This window comes from Hemibagrus wyckioides, linkage group LG20, assembly GCF_019097595.1.
Source record: "Hemibagrus wyckioides isolate EC202008001 linkage group LG20, SWU_Hwy_1.0, whole genome shotgun sequence".
NCBI classification, from domain to species: domain Eukaryota; kingdom Metazoa; phylum Chordata; class Actinopteri; order Siluriformes; family Bagridae; genus Hemibagrus; species Hemibagrus wyckioides.
The window spans coordinates 12,731,209-12,751,138 of NC_080729.1; the positions used below are offsets into that span (position 1 = coordinate 12,731,209).

Below are 19,930 nucleotides of genomic sequence, written 5' to 3' on the forward strand. Positions count from 1 at the left end.
GGCTTTGTGGATTTTGCTAAACACATATTATTATTCTGTACACCCTGTATAATACAGTCACAATCCTATTATATGGACATAACAGTTGATTGCACAAATTTGCATACCTTTAATAAAAATTTGAAAAAATAATAAATCAGCATTTAAACTGAAGTTGTTTTGCACAGCTTATTATTTTACTTTTATTTTATTAGAAATCTAATTTCTTACTATATTTTTTGACATTCTATTACCTTCTAATAATCATTTGAATTCATGTTGTAATTTCTTATAAAGTTATAAAGTCCTGTAAAGTCTTCAAATGAAGTGTAAAGACTTACCTTTTTCTGAAATACTTAAACTAGCAAAAAAAAAAAAAAAAAACCCTCCCGATGGAGTCTTTAGACTGATGGTATTCTTAGTCCATGACCTAGTGAACCAGTATCAGGATGTATTCACTGAAAGAAATTTCAAAAAGCACTTCAAAAGTCACTCTGGGTAAGGGTGTCCACTGAATGCCGTGAATTTTATATTTAATTCATTTTGGGCAAAAATTTATTGTACAGAGTAAAGCAAGTATATTGACTTTACCAGTTTAGCATGACTCTGCTATACCTATATATGCTAGGTGTGGAGCTGTGTGTGTGCACTTTTTGATGTGGGTGTTTGTATGTGTGGTTTTTAGTGTACTCTAATGTATGCATAATTGCATGTGGGAGTGTGCCATGTGTGTTTGTGTGTGAGAGGGAGAAGGGCTAGGGATTGAGAAAGGGAGAATGAAAAAGGATGGTGTGTTCATGCAGGTGTCAATCAGGGTCAGGGATTCAGAAAGGGCTAGAATGGTGTGTTTGTGTGTGTGTGTTTGGGGTTAAAAGCTTGTGCCCTCCTGCACACTGCCGGCTGCTGGGTGCACTGATCCGCGACTGCTAGCTGCTTACACACAATAGGGGAAAGGGAATATTTACATGAAGCTCCAGGAGGCTGGAAAGCAAACAACGGCATTAGAGAATGCAAATCGGATATGCAGAGGTGAAAAATAAGGGCCGTGGAAGGCCAAGTTAACTTTCTGTCTGACGCTTTCAGGAAACGCAAGCTCGAGCTAGAAAATTCTGCCTAACAGCAGTGTTAGGAAATGCCTTGAGGATAAGAAAAGTCAAATAGTTTTGAGCTGACAAGAAGGCCACAGATAATCAAATAACCACTCTTTAAACCGTGGTGAGCAAAAAACCTTTGTCAATCCTTTATACGTCAGCTAAAACTTAGTATTTCCACCACTTGCATCTATGGGTGAAAGCTAAAAGATCATTGGTTGTTCAGAATATATTGTATACATTCATAAATGTTAGCAAATGACTGCATTTCTGCACACAGAGACTCAACACTTTCAGGAGAACCTTTTTAATATAATTAAATCCCAACCATTCGGTCCTCACTGTGACCCTGTGTGGGATGGATGGATTTTGACAAAATTGAACTTTATTTACGACTACTTTGACCTCAATGGCTTACCACACTCTGCACGTTCATCTTTCACAATTTAGTCCACGTTTCCCCTATTATTTTATTTTATTTTATTTTATTTTATTTATTTTTGCTCTTTGCTTCTCCTAAGTCTTTGGCCAAGAGTATTGACAGTATTCAGTCCAAGAAACTTCACTCAACTCAAGAAAATACATACTGCTTATTTGTGCTTTACTGAAATAGTCCGTTATTACGTCATTACCTGCTTGTACACCTGCAAATCCCTCATAAAAAATAAACACACATTTTCTGTGTGTGAAAATAATTGTTTCTTTATTTATCTTTATTTTGTAACTAAAATTTACAAGTCAACCAGCCAACCGACTGTCTATACCGACTGCCCATAACTTATATACGGCGGCGCCGTTCCCATAGTAACGACCTCCGCGTGGCACAAACATCAAGACCAACACGTGGACATCGAGGAACCGTCGAGGAAATAACTTGAATAAAACATCGGTGTCGGCTTGCATGTGAGCTAAATAAACTTAAAATAAATTAGGGTGCTTGCTTTTTGTGACAGTGTTCAGTGAAATAACACAGGGTACAGAGTAAAATAGTAGTTACTCTGAGACTAGTTCAGAGAATACGGGTCTATATGGAAAGCCAGAAGGGTCAACACTAGCGTTTCCTGCTTAAACTAATCTTTTTTTATTTGTTTTCCATATACCTAACTAGCTCTAAACTAACAGCTGAACATAAATACTGTGTTAATTTAACACTTTAGTTGTTTAAATAGTGTATACAGATTATACCATGGAAAAAGGTAGCCAACTTTGTGTAAAAGTTACACAGATGCTAAGGCCTAACAATAACGCTGTACTGGATTTCTTTTGTTAAGTAACAACAATTTGATTTTTTTTTTTTTCTAAAGGTAATTTAAAATATTATTTTTTTTTAGTAATTTATAAAGTGCTTGAATGCACTTTAGTTGTGTTTCGGGGATTTCTTCCAGGTACTCTGGAAGAAACGTGCATTGTAGGCTGATTGGCATCTCTAAATTGTCCGGTGTGTGTGTGTGTGCATGCAAGATTGTGCGATGCGGTGAGCTGGCACCCTGTCTCATGGCGTAGGCTCCAGTTTCCCCGCAAGACTGTGAAGGATTAGTGGTGTAGAAAATGGATGAATGTGATGGATGATTTATAATGTATCACTACTTAGTGATACATTTAGAGATGACACTACATTACCTTGAGACAGAAGGATGTGGATGAAGAAGTGGAATTTAAAAGAGCTTGTTTCCACTCTTGGAAATGTATGGAAAGACAGAAATGATTCAAAGAACATATATAGGTATTCATTTGTGAAAGTAATGACATGTTCATATAGACATTAAGTGCTTTTGACACAAGAAGGCAAATGCTTTTAAAGGAGTTCGAAGCCATTCAAAGATCATGTTATAAGGCAGCTGAAAAAAGTAGATGATGGCTAATAACTAAAGTAGCACGCAGCCATTATATTTTTCATTCTATGTAATGGTGTAATGTAAAAAAGACATAAAAAACCCCTAAGATTCTGAATCTGTGGTGTTTAGTGTTTTATTTATTATCTATAGTATCATTCATTCAGTTAACCATGTCTCTATAGAACTCTGGGAATTTTTGTTTCCTCATGAATGAATCTCATGTATGAATGTATCTTTATAAAAAGACTAATGACTTTGCTTTCATTGCTTTAGGTACCATGTTTGAAGCACAGAACATTGAAGTCAATGTAAACAGAGTGTGTGTGCCTGTCATGTCAGTGTTCCATGACGATGACAGAGAGAACCCCGTGACTGTGAAGCAGAAATGTGAGAGACTTCAGGAGTTATCACGTGCCCATATCCGTATCCTTAAGGAAAGTAAATTAAGATAAAAGTATGAAGTGAGTGCCATGTATGTATGTAAGTGTGTGCATTCATGCATTTGTTGCCATTGTCGTGGATAAATGTAGTTTAGCACAGTTTAGAGCTGAGATTAACCCAGGGTTATTGTCATTTTAAATCCCACATTTAACTCCTAGGTAATTTAGAAGTACTGCTTTTTACCCGGGGTTATGAAACCCTGCTCTGAAGCAAGATTAGCAGTGTTTTTGCAGTATTAAGCCTACATTGCACTGACAAATGCATAAAGTGTAAAATGATGTGGTGTTAGAATGTTAGATCATTAGCTGGATGCTAAATGATCACATGAAAACCAGGACAAAGAAACGCTTACCAAAAGCAGCTTGTTAGTAGCAGGTGGTAAAACACTAAGCTTCACAGAAGTGTGTGCCATGTCGAGGGGAAAATGCCTGACAATGAAAAATTTGTGGAAGCTGCATTGAAACAAATGCCTGGCTAATTAAAAAAATTCCAATAAATAACCAGGATTAATTGCTAACCCTGGGAAAGTATGAGCAGTGCGAAAAATAAAACAAGATAATCTAATATTAGGTTTAACCAGGGTTAAGAATAACCCAATGTTAATTATTTCATGTGTGAAAAGCCTTTTATTACTGTATTAGCACTGTATGCTACTGTTTCATGGATAAAGCGATCTAAATTGATAAATTTTCCTCTGATGTTTTCAATTTGTTTAAAGTTTTTTGGAGTAATGTGGGGCCTGTAAGTCCTGAGGTTTAGCAGGTTAATCCCGAACTGCGCTGGACTTCAGAAGTTTGTTTCCCTGATGATTTGATTTTCCTCAACCCATTTTGTATTAGCATGTTTAGTTGGGACCATGGAGAGTCTAAGTGAGGAAATTTCCCATCTACCTTTGCTGCAGAGACACAGCAGCTCTGTGCAGGTAGCTCAAACATGGTTCACAAATACCAGTAAAGATCACTATTCTGCTATAGTGGAATCAGCACTGGGTTTACCTAGCTTATACACTATCTATTCACTTTAATAGGAACACCTCTCCAGCTGCTCATTTATGCAGTTAGCCAATCATGTTGCAGTGGCACAATGCATAAAATGATGCAGATGCAGGTCAAGAGCTTAATGTCAAAATATCAAAATAACAAATGTGATCTTTGTGACTTTAACTATGGCATATTTCTGAGTATGTCAGGAATTGCTGATCTCCTAGATCTCACCCACAGCATTCTCTATAGTTTACTCAGAATGGTGCGAATAACCAAAAACATGTGCAGAGGGAATGGAAGCTGAAGCACCTTGTTGAAGAGAGAGATCAGAGGAGATTGACCAGACTGCTTTGAGCTGACAGGAAGTCTATAGTAACAGAAATAACACACGATGCATCAAACCCTCTGGAGGAAAGGCAACAACAGCAGGCCACATTAGGGTTCACTCCTGTCAGCCAAGAACAAGACTCTGATGATAGGCTCACAGACAGAACTTTATAAAAAAATCCAGGTGTATGTGAGTTTGGAGATTGGAATTTCCCCTAGTCATGAAGTTAACTAGTTTTTGCTCTGGTTTATTTTTTGCTAGCTAAAGTCATGATTACTCAGAGACTCGTTACGACTTTAGGAGCTGCACTGTATGTGTTGCATATTTATTACCACCATCATAAAAGAGAGTAATGACTATATGCTTTTCTTTGTCATTTAACGACGTTTTTTTTTTTTTTTTTTGCACTTTATTTTTAGGATTTAATTATGTGAAGCATCTGCAATACTAGACTCTGTGAATGAGCTGTTATAGGAACAGATGCAGGCACGTTAATATATACCTACTCTTTAGGTTACAATCACAAACATTCCAATTCATGCTATTATGGAAAATTAACACCCTTTGGTTTGAGAATCTGACCAGACTGTGGTATAATTATTGTAATCAACACACATTCTCTGTCCAAAAATTATTTGATTATCATTCTGGTGTAACGTCATAGCTCACACCACATGTATGCGGCTTAATATTCCAGCAATCTCTTCGTACACCCCTCTGCTCACTGATGCTGAGAGTTTCATAAAGTGGCAGTCCAGCAGATTTGGGTGTGGATCTGATGTTAGTAATAATTAGTAATTCTTCTTCTTCTTCTTCTTCTTCTTCTGCCTCTTCTTCTTCTTATTATTATTACCATCTTTGTACCATCTTGCTTTTAACAAAAACTACTCCTCCACCCACAAATTTAGTCCAATCCTCAACAGATTTGACACACATTGTCTTCCAAAAAAATCAATAGAATTTTAAACAAGTTTGTATATTCCAAACAGTTTGCCTATGATGTTGCATCAAATCTAAGGGCAAAGCTGCCAGTCAAGGAGTAAGGCTTTATCTCAGCATTAACTCTGATAAAATGTGGTAGGCACCCTAAGGGTCATGACCTGAGGACATGCAGCTAATTTATTGACAAAGCCACCTACTAGTAAAAAGTTACTTTACCATGCCAAAAATATTATATCTAACTGACATTATTATTAGTTCTTCTTCAAGTTGTGACCAATCTCACCTGATTTGTCTCACAGCATCTTCAGATCTATCAAATATCAGAGTAGCAACAGGCCCCAAATGTCACAGCAGTAGCTGCAGCTGTAGCAGCAAGATATTCATCTATACCTATTCTCTTACAGTCAGGGAAGTCACCACTGTCTGTAGTCAAAACACACCCATCATGAATGAACTATCACTATCTTAAATATTTAGCCTAAAATTATGGCTCTGTTTTTCTGTGATTGCACAGGCAACTATTTTTAACACATCTGTGAATATGTGGCTCATCATTTCTGGGTGTGTGGTCCCAGCTTATTATTATTATTATTATTATTATTATTATTGTATTTAAATACATAAATTAGAGCAAAGAACTAGTTAAAATAAACTGGGTAGTCTGTCCACTAATATTGCCATGATTAAATTATGAAGCCCTAGTTGGTCACAGCTCCACTGACAGCACTGCCATGGCACACACCATCCCCAGAACCACCAAAGCATCCTCACTCTGTATGCTGCACCATGGACCCATGGAACTACAGAGCTGTGAAAAAAAGTGCTACCCAAAGTGAGCACATATACAATGCCACAGAATGCCAATCAGGCCTGACATTGTTCGGAAACCCAGCAACAAACAGCGCAAACAGAATGTCAAAGGAGCAAAGCTAAGTAAACTTTCTTTCCAACAATGAAAGTAGCACACATGCCAAAAGTGTTCAGGCGCTGCATTTAGTTCATGGCAGGAGGACACACACTGTGCATGGCAGAGCATGGCCAGAGGAATTCTGCTGAACAAGCTCAGGCCTTGTTGGAATCTGGCAGTCCTGCCATGCGGCTTCGAAGGTCACCGGCATGATGCAAATAGGAGATGCACTTTTTGATTTTATTTTAGCTTGACCTTAACACTGCCTCACTGAGCTCCAAAATAAATGCATTAATTAATGAACATAATTAATAGTATAAAACTTGCACTTTCATTGCAAGTTTTTTTTTTCCCCACTGTTAAATGATTCGTTACCCACCATTATTATATGTAAATCTTCTTGGAATAACATAAAGAAACGCTCCTTAAAGGACCCTATTTTTACTCACAGAAGTACTGTGAGTAAATCCCAGATGTAAACTAAATTCTAACAGTGAACCCCTCTGAACTTTCTAGAGTATAACAGAATTTTAGATTGTTTGCACACAGGTCTGTTCACTTACAAAAGGTTTTAGAAAAATAAAATGAACAACAAATAAAAAAAAGATTCAAATTGCAATACTATATCGATTGTAAAAAATAAAATAAAGTAAGAATCAAATACGGCAAACTGATATGCTGGTTGTATATAAAGACTTTTTTATTGTGTTAAGTAAAGCTAAGTATTTCTCCGAAATAAAACTTTAAAAAATTTCAAGTCTTTTGCAGATTACCTCACACACACACACACACACAAACACAAACACCCCTAAGGCTTCACTGCTGTGCTTACTTGGCACTCTAAATGCAGCTCGGTTTCATTTCCCTCTGCATTCACAGCTGGAGAAAATGTCAGGATCCAAAGTAAATAAACACATTTTTTTTTAATTATAGTGAAGGATTTGGTGACAGTATTGGATAAACGGTGAATATGAGGATACCTGGTCTGTAATCACAAAGACCAGTTTCTTATATATATATATATATATATATATATGTATCTATGTACTGTATATATCACGTTTTGTTATACTCTATGGTTGTGTGTTTTTCCACTTGTGTGTTTGTTTCAGAGCAGCCGTGAAAATACGAAAGGCCCCCTGGAGTCTACAGCTAAAGGCAAGTATGAAGAAGCATTTGGCATTAATACTTCACCCAAAGTTATTAGTAAACACTAATACCTAAAATGCCGTCACACTATATGCATCATTCATCAGCCTATCATTCATTTTTGCTGATATTACTGTATCACTCTGTTGAACTCTCAGACCACTACTCTGAGGTAATTGCAATCATTCATCATGTAAAAATCAGCTAGGTATCAAAGAATGCTGCTGATGACAATGGCAGTTGTAGAGGTCCTCGAAGTATTAGAAATAACACACACACTGAAAATTTGTCTCGGTTCAGATGGGACATTCAGTCTGGTCTATACACACTCCTGCACTAAATCTTGAACTGAGTTTGCTTGATTTGTGTGTGTGTGTACTGTATGAGTTCTCGTTACAGAGATGAGAGAGAAGCCCCTCAGTATCCCCTGCTCAATTTCGTGCAAGAGTCACACGGTCACTGAAAAGGTTAGAGAATTGCAGACACTAGGCTCTGCATCAGCATGTGTCTGTGTGTGTGAGGGTGTGTGTGTGGGTCTGAATGCCTAATGCATTTTTTTTTAAATAAGTGGGTTAATAATTTGCAATTTCAGTGTTTTTATTCATTGCATTCATTCATACATTAATCCCTGCTTTTATTTGGTCCAGGGGTGTCCCAGGGGTCCATATTATGGGTCTATATAATGTAATTATACACTTCTCAGTAAAGTGATGTTTTAAATATTACTACTGTAGGGACTGTTACAAAAAATTGCAGCTCTGTTGGCTTTAAAAGTAATCATTAGGCATTATGTAACACTGGTAAAAGATATTTCTTGATTTTATATTTGGTCTGTTTCAATCCCATACTAGCCCTTTAGTATGTCTTCTGTGTGTGTGTGTGTGTGTGTGTGTGTGTGATGAAGGACATACCTAAGATGGTGGAGTTGTACCAGTGTCCACAGTTTAATGATGTTCCAGTACCTCTGCCACACAATACTGCATACAGAGCCATCGTCGCACGTGTCATACAGGCACAGCGCCACCTAGTGCACAAGGTGCTTCTCTGATTATATAACTTTATGAATCATATGTGTTCCAGCACGGAACTCATAAAAGCAATAAAAATGAAAACTAAATGGATCAATGACTATATATTGCAGTCAAGTTTTACAGAATTGTGCTACTATATAGTTTGTGTAGGGATCCAACAGATGACAGTTTTTGGTACAATACCTACTTTTAATATAACTTTTTCAATAGACAGAAGCAAAAAAAATGTAGTAAAGTATTCATTTGGCCAGAAAACTCCAAATAAATTCTTTTAAATGGATTTTTTTAAAAGATGATCATGTTGCCTTCAGAGGGCCACAGTGGCATAGTGGTTAACACATTTGCCTCGGAGGTTAGGGGTTTGGGGTTTGACTCCGTGTGTGGAGCATTTGCATGATCTCCCTCTGCTTCAGGGGTTTTCTTCTGGCACTCTGGTTTCTTTCACCTTTCCAAAGACATGTGCATTATGCTGATTGGCATCTCTAGAATGTCTGTAGTGTGTCTGGGTAATTGTGGCCTAAAATGGACTGGCAACCCATCCAGGGTGTCCAGAACATACTAGCCAGGTGATATATTTTAGCTGTTACCCAATCACCATGCTCTTTGGCATGTCTTTGCCAGTTCACCTTGATTGTGGATCGAGATGACAGCAAGAGCAGGTTCATAATTGGTGCACCGGTGGCAGGAGCTTCAGTCACAAAGCCTTCTCAGCTGGCTGTGTTTCAACGAAAACAGTGAAATCTGTATTTAGATCTACAGCAAATACATCAGTAAATAGACAGCTGCACATGTGAGAGTTCAGAGGTGCAAACACCACAGGAACTGGTTTATAGAGATGTGGAAAACAGTATTTGGTTCAGATTAATTATAATCCTGTGAAGAAAGGTTTCTGTCCTGATGGAAGTCTAATCCAGCATGACCACTCCTACATCCAGAGCCACGGGGCACACTGAATAATGACATATTAGACAGCTCTTCACCACTATCATAATGCAGCATAATGTTAGTGATTTATCTATTTCAGATGTCCTTATCACTGTATGTTTAATGCTGTAGTAAATGTCACAGAAAAAATATCATATAGTGTAGTTTTCAAAGTCCTTACCAGTGGCAGCAATTTCTGTTTATATTGCTCACTTGCTGTGTGTGTGTGTGTGTGTGTGTGTAAAATTGTGTTCTATAGCCCAGCTTAAAGGCTGTCTTCCATAACATTCTCTCTTCCCCCAATGTGGAAAGCTTCGTCATCAATTCGTTTTGGTGGCTCTTCCTGGAGAACTTTCAGGTAAGTTTTTTAAAAAAAAATGTATTTATATTTTTTTTATTTATTGGCTGAGAAAAGTTTGCAAGTATATTTTTAGGTCAAGGTTTTAATTTAAGGCAAGCGTGAGAAGTCAATTTTATGGCTTCCAGATTCTATGATTGGATAAGCATCAGCAATATGGTAATAAATCTTTCCCCACATGCATGTCAGAGCTAGAGGAGGCACCAGGGGACAGATTTCCTGCACTTTAGCTTTCTGCACCATCACCTGCGGCACTGTTTAGGACCGAAATTATCATTCTGAGTGACAGCCTATCTCAATTTCTCTTACTCTCCAATATCTCTCTCTCTCTCTCTCTCTCTCTCTCTCTCTCTTGCTCTTTCTGTTTTTCAGCCCGACAGGAAAGCACAGGATCGACTGTTTGGCTGGATTGCAGAGAATTACATCAGCATTCTGACCCAGCGCTTGTCCTCTAACAGTGGCACCATCTTTCTTCAGGTAGTCTACAGTACTATACTGAGCAAACTGTAATAACATGAATAACATTTACATTGTGCTGGGAGTGTATTTAAAATTGAGACATATTAAACAGTTTATTTGCTATATGGATATGATGTGATGTGTTGTATATGTGTTTTTTGAATGTTGTGTTAAAAAACAAAGTGAATAAAATGTACTGTTTTGAATTCAGTGAAATATGAAACAAGCTTAAAAGGTAAATAGTTCCTTATCGTAATCGTAATAATCGTATTGCCAAAATTATGCAAAATGTGCTTTTTTGTGTATAATTGTATTATTTATTATATAAAAATTGTACATATTGCATATTTTTGTATTTACTATTTATATGTGTAAAGTTTGGACACACCTTTTAATTCAATGATTTTTGTTTAGGGATTTATTTTCTACATTCTAGAACAATACTGGAGATTTCAAAACTATGAAATAACACACATGGACATAAGTAATCCATATGCAACAAAAAACAACAGTCAGTTGTTATTTTAAGACACGAAGGTCAGGTGTTCTGGAATAGTTCTTGTAAGAACAGTATTGTCAAGTGCATTTGCAAAACCCATCAAGCACCATGATGAAACTGGCTCACATGAAGACCATCCCAGTAAAGCAAGACCAAAATTTACCTCTGCTGCAGAGGAGAAGTTCATTTAGAGTTACCAGCCTCAGAAATCACCAATTAACAGCACCTCAGATTAGAGCCGTTATGAAGGCTTTACAGAGCATCAGTAGCAGACATATCTCAATATCAACTGTTCAAAGGACATTATTGTGGATTTCGGCCGCCTTCAGCATTGTTTTACAATGTAGAAAGAAATAAACATCAGGAAAGACCATGGAATTAGAAGATGTGTCCAAACTTTTGACTGGTAGTATATATATATATATATATATATATATATATATATATATATATATATATATATATATATATTATTTTATGGAGGATAAGGCTAAATGTAAAAAATAAAAAGTAAAAAACTATTATTTTCCCCCTTTCTTTTAATAGTAGGATCTGTTCTGACAAACTTATTGTATTAAAAGTGTTTAGCAATCCAGGTTAAATATTATGTACACATGAATTTGCCATTCAGAAAGACTTGGGCACCTTTCATAGATATAGTCAAACTTGATTGATTGGTTTTTCTCTGAATAGACACCTCTGCTCTCCAGGTTAAGGTTGTGTTATTCTGGTGGCACACTCTGGTGATGTAGATAATAGTGAGATGTGAGATGCTTTGTGGTGTTCCATTCTTTAGGATTTTCCCAGCATACTGAGTCAGATGCTGTTCTGCTGCTTCTCCTGCTGCTTTCCTCAGTCCTGCTGTTTCCGTGATCCAGCTTTCCTTACAGCTCTGTGCTCCACTGCCTACCAGTGGACCGGAGGTAAAACCAGAGCAGTTTTTGTTTTGTTTTCACAGTTTTTGTTTGGTAAAAGAATAACTTTTTTAAGTGCACTTTAATTTTTTTTAAATTAAATTAAATTTAATTTAATTTTATTCTCCATGCTCTGCCATTTATTTTCTAACATCAATAAAAAAAAAATCAGGGCAACACGGTGGCTTAGTGGTTCGCACGTTCGCCTCACATCTCCAGCGTCCTGGGTTCGAGTTTCGCTCCTGCTCACTGTGTGTGTGTGGTGTTTGCATGTTCTCCCTGTGCTTGGTGGGTTTCCTCCCTCAGTCCAAAGACATGCTTCTAGGCTTATTGGAGTCTCTAAATTGCCTGTAGTGTGTGTGTGTGTGCGCCCTGTGATGGGTTGGCACTCCATCCAGGGTGTATCTAAATTGCCTGTTGTGTGTGTGCCCTGCGATGGGTTGGCACTCCATCCCGGGTGTATCTAAATTGCCTGTTGTGTGTGTGCCCTGCGATGGGTTGGCACTCCATCCCGGGTGTATCTAAATTGCCTGTTGTGTGTGTGCCCTGCGATGGGTTGGCACTCCGTCCAGGGTGTATCCTGCCTTGATGCCCGATGACTCCTGAGATCCCTGTGACCTGAGTATAGATCAGATAAGCGGTACAGACAATGAAAAAAATTGAGTGTATACATTTATGTAATTTGCCTGGGAAGTGGCTTATATAACCCTAACCCTATGCTCGTTAGCTGTTTTTTAACAAGCTAGTAAGAAAGTAAAAAGTTAGCGTTCCTACTGAGACAGTACTATGTTTCTAAAATGTACACACTAAACAGTAGAGTACATAGTGCATAGGGTATGTGTACAGTATAGTGTTTAGTATGTCATTTGGGACGCAGTTTGAACTCTCGAATGGATAATAGATACATTTTCTTTTGCTACAAAGACAAGGGACAACAAATGCACTTGTGACTATCATTAAAAATCATTCGAAGTGAAACCTTGCATGTTTATTGTAGTGTTATATCTCGTCTTTTCAAGCAGCTGAATGGCTACCGAATATACAGATGTTTGAAAAATCAGTTGGAGAAAAGATTGAAATGTTAATAAAAACATTTGATCACATTTTATTTTCACAGTATATCAGCGACAGAAGAGCAGAGAAAATCGAGCTGTGCTGCTGAATTACTTACTCCCCTTAATTCTAGAATAGTTTCGAAGCAATAAATCAGGCTTAGATTTATCATGCGTGTCGAAAGGAAATGAAACGAGCTGCTGTTGTGTGAACTGTCGCACTGAGTATTGGAGTTCACAAGTATTTAGGTCAAAGGAGCTGTTATAGAATCTAGTGCCGTTTTGTCTCTATAGAGCATTGCATTTTGGTGTCAGTCTCTCACTCTTTCGGTCTCTCTAGGGCTCTGTCCTGCTCCTGAAGTCTATAAGCAATGGGACTTTGAAGCTCTGGAGGCAAATGAGACCAGGAACATTTTACAAAGAGAAAAAAAGAAGAAGGAGAATGGTATGTCATTTGCTCAAATCTGCTTCGACCCTGCAATGGAATAAAATGTCCACATGTTCTTAGGTCTTAAGTCTTAATCTTTATTGAGCTCTCAAAATCCATTGGCAGTGTTCAGCTGATTTCCTTATTAGTGTTTAAACACACAAGAAGTAAACTCTCTCTCTCTCTCTCTACCTCTCTCTCTCTCTCTCTCTCGTTCTAGTTTTTTCTTCTCTCCCTTCAACACAAGGGTGTAATGATACAGTGTTGTCGATCAATACAATATGCATGTAACTAGCACTGTACACATATGTAGCGTATCTTATCTGAAGCAACACTCTCATGTATTACGAGGTTTCTTTGATGAACATCTTTGTTACTCTCAAATGAGTGTTGTGATTATTTCATTGATTTACCAAATACACAAACTAACTACTTAGACTAACTACACAGAAATCTAATGAAATGCTTTCTACAAAAATCGAGCCAATAAACATGAAGGTAAAAAGACTTAAAAAAAAAAAAAAAAATACGTTGAAAAAATAAACCACACCATGCAGGACAATTTAAAAGTCTTTTGCAAGATGTCTTGTCCACTGGAGTGTTGTTGGCCACCTTGAGCATTTTTTCTCATCCAGCATCAGTCACTGGTAGCCCCACCCCTCATCTGTCAAATAAGCAAAGCTGCCAGTGTTGAGTGCATGTTGTCCGACATTTCACACTGTGATTTTTTTTTGGTTGAATAATTTCATCATCCTGATGCTTGAAGTGCACTTCCTCTTGTTGGAATTTTCAGTGTCAACAAACTACTACTACAATATTCTTACTACACTATGCTGTGGAATAGTGTATAAGTATGAGATTTGGGATGTACCTTACATTCTGGGAATTCATTTCAGGTGAAAAATATAGATTAGCTCTCCCTAGTAGAAATGTTATTAATGTGAGTTAAATATGCACATGGGTTGTTGTACATATTTCTAAATGTATTGTCAGTAGGACACACATGCCATACCAAGTCACAGAATCACCCACAGTATGTATATCTCTTTTTTATTAACAGACACATCGCTAAGTTCTATCAACAGTGTGTTTTCTAGCATCTTCTTAATTGAACCCTCCAGCAGCCTCACAGCTGTAAAAAAGAAAAGAATGGTCAGTGTTACACACACACACACACACACACACACACACAATGAGTACCATACATCACAGCAGAGTGTGTATGAGAAATGAATGAGAAATGTGTTTCAGAAGAGTCCGTGTGAGGTGAGTCAGGACAATGTGTTGTATTCCAATAACAAGATCACAACTTCGAGCCGCAGAAGCACCAGAGAAGGTGAGAGCAATGTGTGCACATAGAAACACACACACACACACGTACTGAGCCGTATTGGTAATTATAAGAAATCTAGCAAAGCAGCAACCTTTTATAAGCCATTAGTGTGAACACGCTGCCTCCAGCAGGCTCGCTTCAATACATTTCAATACATTTGTTGTGCTTCACACAATATCCACCAGGTGGCACACAGAACAACATACTGTAGCTCAACATGCAATAGCTAGGCCAAATCAGACTGCCCAGCCTCACATTTGTAATGAATAGTCCTGAATTTAAACATATATGAATTTAATTTTTAAATATACCTAGGCTTAAAGATTATTACATTATATATTTAGGATAGAATTAACAATATTCTGTGATAATTTCTTAACTGAATGTTTAATATCATGATTTCTACCAAAACCCAACAATAAAATATGGATTAAATGGATAAAATGTTTAGTAATACAGACATCGGGAAATCCATTTACATGTGACAGCATGAGTGTAATTTAGTGGATTGTTTATAATGATATTTGGCCGATTCACAGGACTGCTTTTTTTATTTACAATACTGAAAGAGCCAATGGGGTTGAATTCAGGTGTAACACAATATTAATTAGCTCTTCACAAACGTAATACGATTTCCCTGTCTCTGGGTGTGTCTCTGTGTTGTTCTGTATGTGCTTGCTGTTTATAGACTTTCTTAATCTTCAGTCACATTAATCTTGTGTTTCACCAGAGAAAGCAGCTTCACAAAACAACCCAGGCTCCGAGCTAAAAGCTGACCACAAGAACAACACATCAGCCCGAGAGGTAATGACAGTATTCCTAATGTTCACAATAGAAAAAGTACTAAATATCTATTATTATTATCATCACATTATCTCTATTCTCCACTCTACCTGTTTTGACATTCCCTCTCTCTGTTTCCTGCTTTTCGTTTTTTTTCCACTCTCTCTCTATTTTTTATTTTTATTTTAGATCATTAGTGCTAATGCTGCTTTATTAATATTTCTTCCTCAATTAATGAAAAATAATTGATTCTGAGATCAGTGAGCTTGATGGCGTTTTATATTGACTCTGCTGCATTAAATCAACTTCACAGACAAAGCTCCTCATTAACATGGTTCAAGTCTGTGTTAACTGTGATGCCATAATTATTCATTCATTAATTTATTAATTTATCTATAATATAAGATTATTACAAAAAGATGAATGAGTTTCATTATTTTTTTCTATAATATTTGTATTTAATAGAATATTATATTAATAAATATGACATTCATATTTCTTAATATAATATTATATTAAATTAAAATATAATATAAATATAATTAATATAATTTTATTTTGTTTTACTCAGCATTGACAAGATATCAGTGACGTGGGATTAGTCTTATTATTTTTATTCAAAGCAATATCAGGAATGTCTAGAAATAATCGCTTAAACCAGACAAACAAACGATATCTTCCTTGATAACTTCTCACTGTCTCTCTCCAGTCTATTTATTTTAGCTGTTTATAGCATGATAATAAAATGCAATATTACTTATGAATGATCAAAAGGATACATAGAACAACAATAATAATCTTTCTCCCTCTATGCAGTCTCATGCAGTGGATGGACACATTGAGGTGAAGCAGTGTCTGTTTAATGTGTGGGGAAACTCTCCTCTGATGCAGCACTACATGAACACAATGCAACTGCAGAGCAATGTGGGTTATAACGTTCTAGTCAGGAGAACCCAAATCCAAGCGCTGCCTCAATATCCTCATACACATGCCAGAATACCAGGATGCACACATTTATATAGACATAATTAAGTAGACAGACAGACCAGGGTCAAAAGTAGAGGAAGCTAAACAATCTTAGAGTTGTGTCTCAATTGGTGTACTACAAATATTCTCACGTTGATAAGAAAATTTAAACCATTACACTATGCACTCCCACATACACTTTCAACACACACATACACATTCACACCATCACGTTGAACACCTTCATACATTCAGCACTTTAATACAGAAGAAGAAGAAGCCTTTATTATTGCCATATAGCACAGTGGAATTAATTTCTTTAAATATCCCAGCTTTGGAGGTCAGGGTCAGAGCTCAGTAGCTAGACAGTGTTAGAGCTAAAACCCCAATCATCTGATCAACAGCCTAAAGCCTTAAGCACTTGAGACACTGCTGTTGTCTGGAAAACCTAATACACATTCAAAACCTCACACAATTAAAATGCCCACTCTCAGCACCTTAATACACACGGATTACACCCTCATACCAAGACTCCGAACACCTTAATGTATGCTCATGATGGCAGTAGATGCGTTCAAGACATTAATACACACTCAAAACCTCATTACCTCATTACATACGTTTACTGTTAAAAGACACACTCTCAACACATTAATTCATGCTCAAAACCTCATTACACAATCACTGTTGTAAAATACACACTCTCACCACCTTAATACACACTCAAAACCTCATTACACACTCACACCAACACTCTTACACTGTTAGTAGATGCATTCAGCACCTTAATACACTCGAAACCTCATTACACACAGGCACTGTTAAAATAAACAATCTTATTACACACTCAAAACATCATTACCCACTCACACTTAATGCTCACACTTAATGCGCACACTTAATGCACACTCACACTTAATAAACATTCAGAACATCATGGGATGTGGTAGCTTAGTGGTTAAGGTGTTGGCCTACTGTTTGGAAGGTTGTGAGTTTGAATCCCAGGTCCACCAACTCTCAGTTGTATAAAAATGAGATAAAGTGTAAGTCACTCTGTATAAGGGCTTCTGCCAAATGTCAGTGTAAACAGTTTAGTACATGCTCACGTTGTCAGCATACACATTCAGCACCTTAATACACACTCAAAACCTCATTACACTGTTACAATACAAACTCTCTACAGCTTAATACACACTGAAAACCTCCTGGTACATTCAGCACCTTAATAATTAAATAAACTCTCACAACAATAAAAGATCTGTTAACAATGAAATACCTAGACAATATACACACCCAAAACTTCATTATACACTCGCATTTATTAAAATGCAAACTCTGATTACAAAATCTGATTACATAATGGCACCATCAAAACACAAAGCCTTAAAACACACTCAAAACCTACAAAACTTTACAGACTCATTCAGCACCTTAGTAAACACTCAAAACTTCAATATACTGTACCCTCACGCTATCAATACACACACTCTTAACAACTCCTTACACACTATACTGCGCTACCCACACACACTCGCAACATACACACACTCTCAACACTCTTCACATACTACACACACTGGAAACATATACTCTCAACACTCTTCACACACTATACTGCACTATGGACACACACTGGCAACATAGACACACTCTCAAAACTCTTCACACACTATACTGTAGTATGGACACACACTGGCAACATACACACACTCGCAACACTCTTCACATACTATAATGTGCTCCACACACTGGAAACATACACACACTCTCAACACCTCACTACAAATTTAAACTGTCACCACTTCAGTAGACCTGAACACCTCATACACACCCGTCAACCCACACTTAAATCTCAAAGCCTTAATAGCCACTCAGACTCACAAAACACACCATTATTAAAATACAGACACTGGTCTAACCTTATAGCAATCCCAGTGTTAGGTTCACTGAAATTTATAATGAGTATCAGTGGCCAGCTCTTCATCTCCTGAGGATGATTATACATTTTTTCAATGATGCTGAGGCACTAAGTCTTATCTCTTAATAACTGTTGCCTAACTTGTGTGTATGCAGAGTGTGCTGCATGTCTGAATGCCACCTGTCTCTCCATCTTCCTTAACTCACTCACGGCAGACTCACCTACTTTCCGAGATGTTCTGAGGCAGACACGTCAGCGTTCCTCCTGCCAGCGGAGGGAACTGCGCGCTCTCTGGGAACAACATGCTCAGGAAATAAGCAGCATGCAGCAGAAACGGGAAGACGAACAAAATCAGCTTATCAGGTTAGAACTGGAGAGTTACTGAAACTCTAGAAAACCTGCATGTCTTTATACAATCATTAAGGAAGAAGAAAAAAGCAATAGAAGCCTGTCGGGATCTGGCCCTGATGGATAAGAATGGATAAGAACAGTCCGTGAATACGAACTTAAGAGAAAAATGACCTTCTTAGTTTATTAATGCAGTCGAATCCAGGTTGTGATATATTGCTTTCTTTTCAATTTCTTTCTAGAAAGCAAAAGAAAATCCTGTCTCAAAGAAGTGTGGTACATAAACTTTGTCAGCTGCTAGTGCCTCCATTCAAGGTCAGCTTTATTTGAGTTAAAAATGTCACTTTTGTACTTCAGGAGAAATTTTTATACAATGCTGTGAAACTGACCACACTTTTAGTCTTTAGTCAAATACCATGTGACAAAAATGGTAACTGTATTATTATCTAAGTTTGTGTTGCAGTTGTTACTTTCTCTCTCTTTGTGTGTGTGTGTGTGTGTGTGTGTCAGGGTGAAGAGGAAAGCAAAACACGCTCTGAGAAGTTGCTTGCATTTCGCACCATAATAGCTGGATTTGAATAAAATATGTTTCATCCACAGCATCTAATGCATACACATCACACTGGATAAGCTCTTTGAAGGAGAAATTAGCAAAATTTTTATCTCTTGTCTTTAATCAGCATGCTTTAATCCTGATAAATTTGTAAGAATCTAAGCTTTCTCATATAAAATGTATAGGATTATATTCAATGCTCATAGATATTCATTGAATTTGATAGCAGGGCAGCATGAGTAGGACTGTGATATATTGGGCAACCACTAGATGACAGTATAGGCTTTGACTTTAATCTAACTGTTCTCTTTACTGCTCTGCTCTCTTAATAGACTGACATTATATTGAAACACTGCATAGTGAAATCAATCAATTTAACAAACTTACTTATGGTCAAATCAATCTGTTTTATAGTTTAGTGCCATTTGGTTTAGATTTCCCAGGCATCTAGGTAAAACTGGAAAACCGGAATATTTTTGGATTAGTTCTTTAAAAATGGACAGCGGGAAAAATATGAACATGAAACACAGGCTCGAATGGTGTTCTTCAGCTTGCAAGCCTATATTACAGACAACACATTGGTCATTATGGCCAACAACTTGATTTCATGAGACAAAAGAACAATTATCCAAAAAGTTAGATCTCGTCCCCATGTGCACGTGCAATCTGTAGTCTGGAATTTATTTGGCGGATTTGGAGCACTGGCTCCT

At 37.2% G+C, this 19,930-nt stretch overlaps 1 protein-coding gene across 1 annotated transcript; it reads left to right on the forward strand.

The window, feature by feature from the left end:
- Positions 1-1,890: 1,890 nt before the first annotated feature.
- On the forward strand, positions 1,891-19,308 carry LOC131370789 (protein FAM227A-like). Its single transcript, XM_058418303.1, has 16 exons — positions 1,891-1,973; positions 3,179-3,328; positions 4,186-4,268; positions 7,619-7,705; positions 8,560-8,691; positions 9,870-9,968; positions 10,341-10,445; positions 11,723-11,849; positions 13,233-13,337; positions 14,380-14,471; positions 14,571-14,655; positions 15,383-15,456; positions 16,252-16,409; positions 18,530-18,682; positions 18,910-18,982; positions 19,178-19,308. Exons 2-16 carry the CDS (start codon positions 3,184-3,186, stop codon positions 19,247-19,249), a joined length of 1,590 nt encoding a protein of 529 aa, XP_058274286.1. The 5' UTR covers positions 1,891-1,973; positions 3,179-3,183; the 3' UTR covers positions 19,250-19,308.
- Positions 19,309-19,930: the final 622 nt, after the last annotated feature.

What these genes read in the sequence shown, in the direction of transcription:
- LOC131370789 (XM_058418303.1), top strand. Translation starts at nt 3,184, where the DNA reads ATGTTTGAAGCACAGAACATTGAAGTCAATGTAAACAGAGTGTGTGTG. An exon ending in GTGGCACCATCTTTCTTCAG is followed by an intron (nt 10,446 to 11,722) that starts GTAGTCTACAGT and finishes TCCATTCTTTAG; the next exon opens with GATTTTCCCAGCATACTGAG. An exon ending in CAAATCCAAGCGCTGCCTCA is followed by an intron (nt 16,410 to 18,529) that starts ATATCCTCATAC and finishes TAACTCACTCAC; the next exon opens with GGCAGACTCACCTACTTTCC.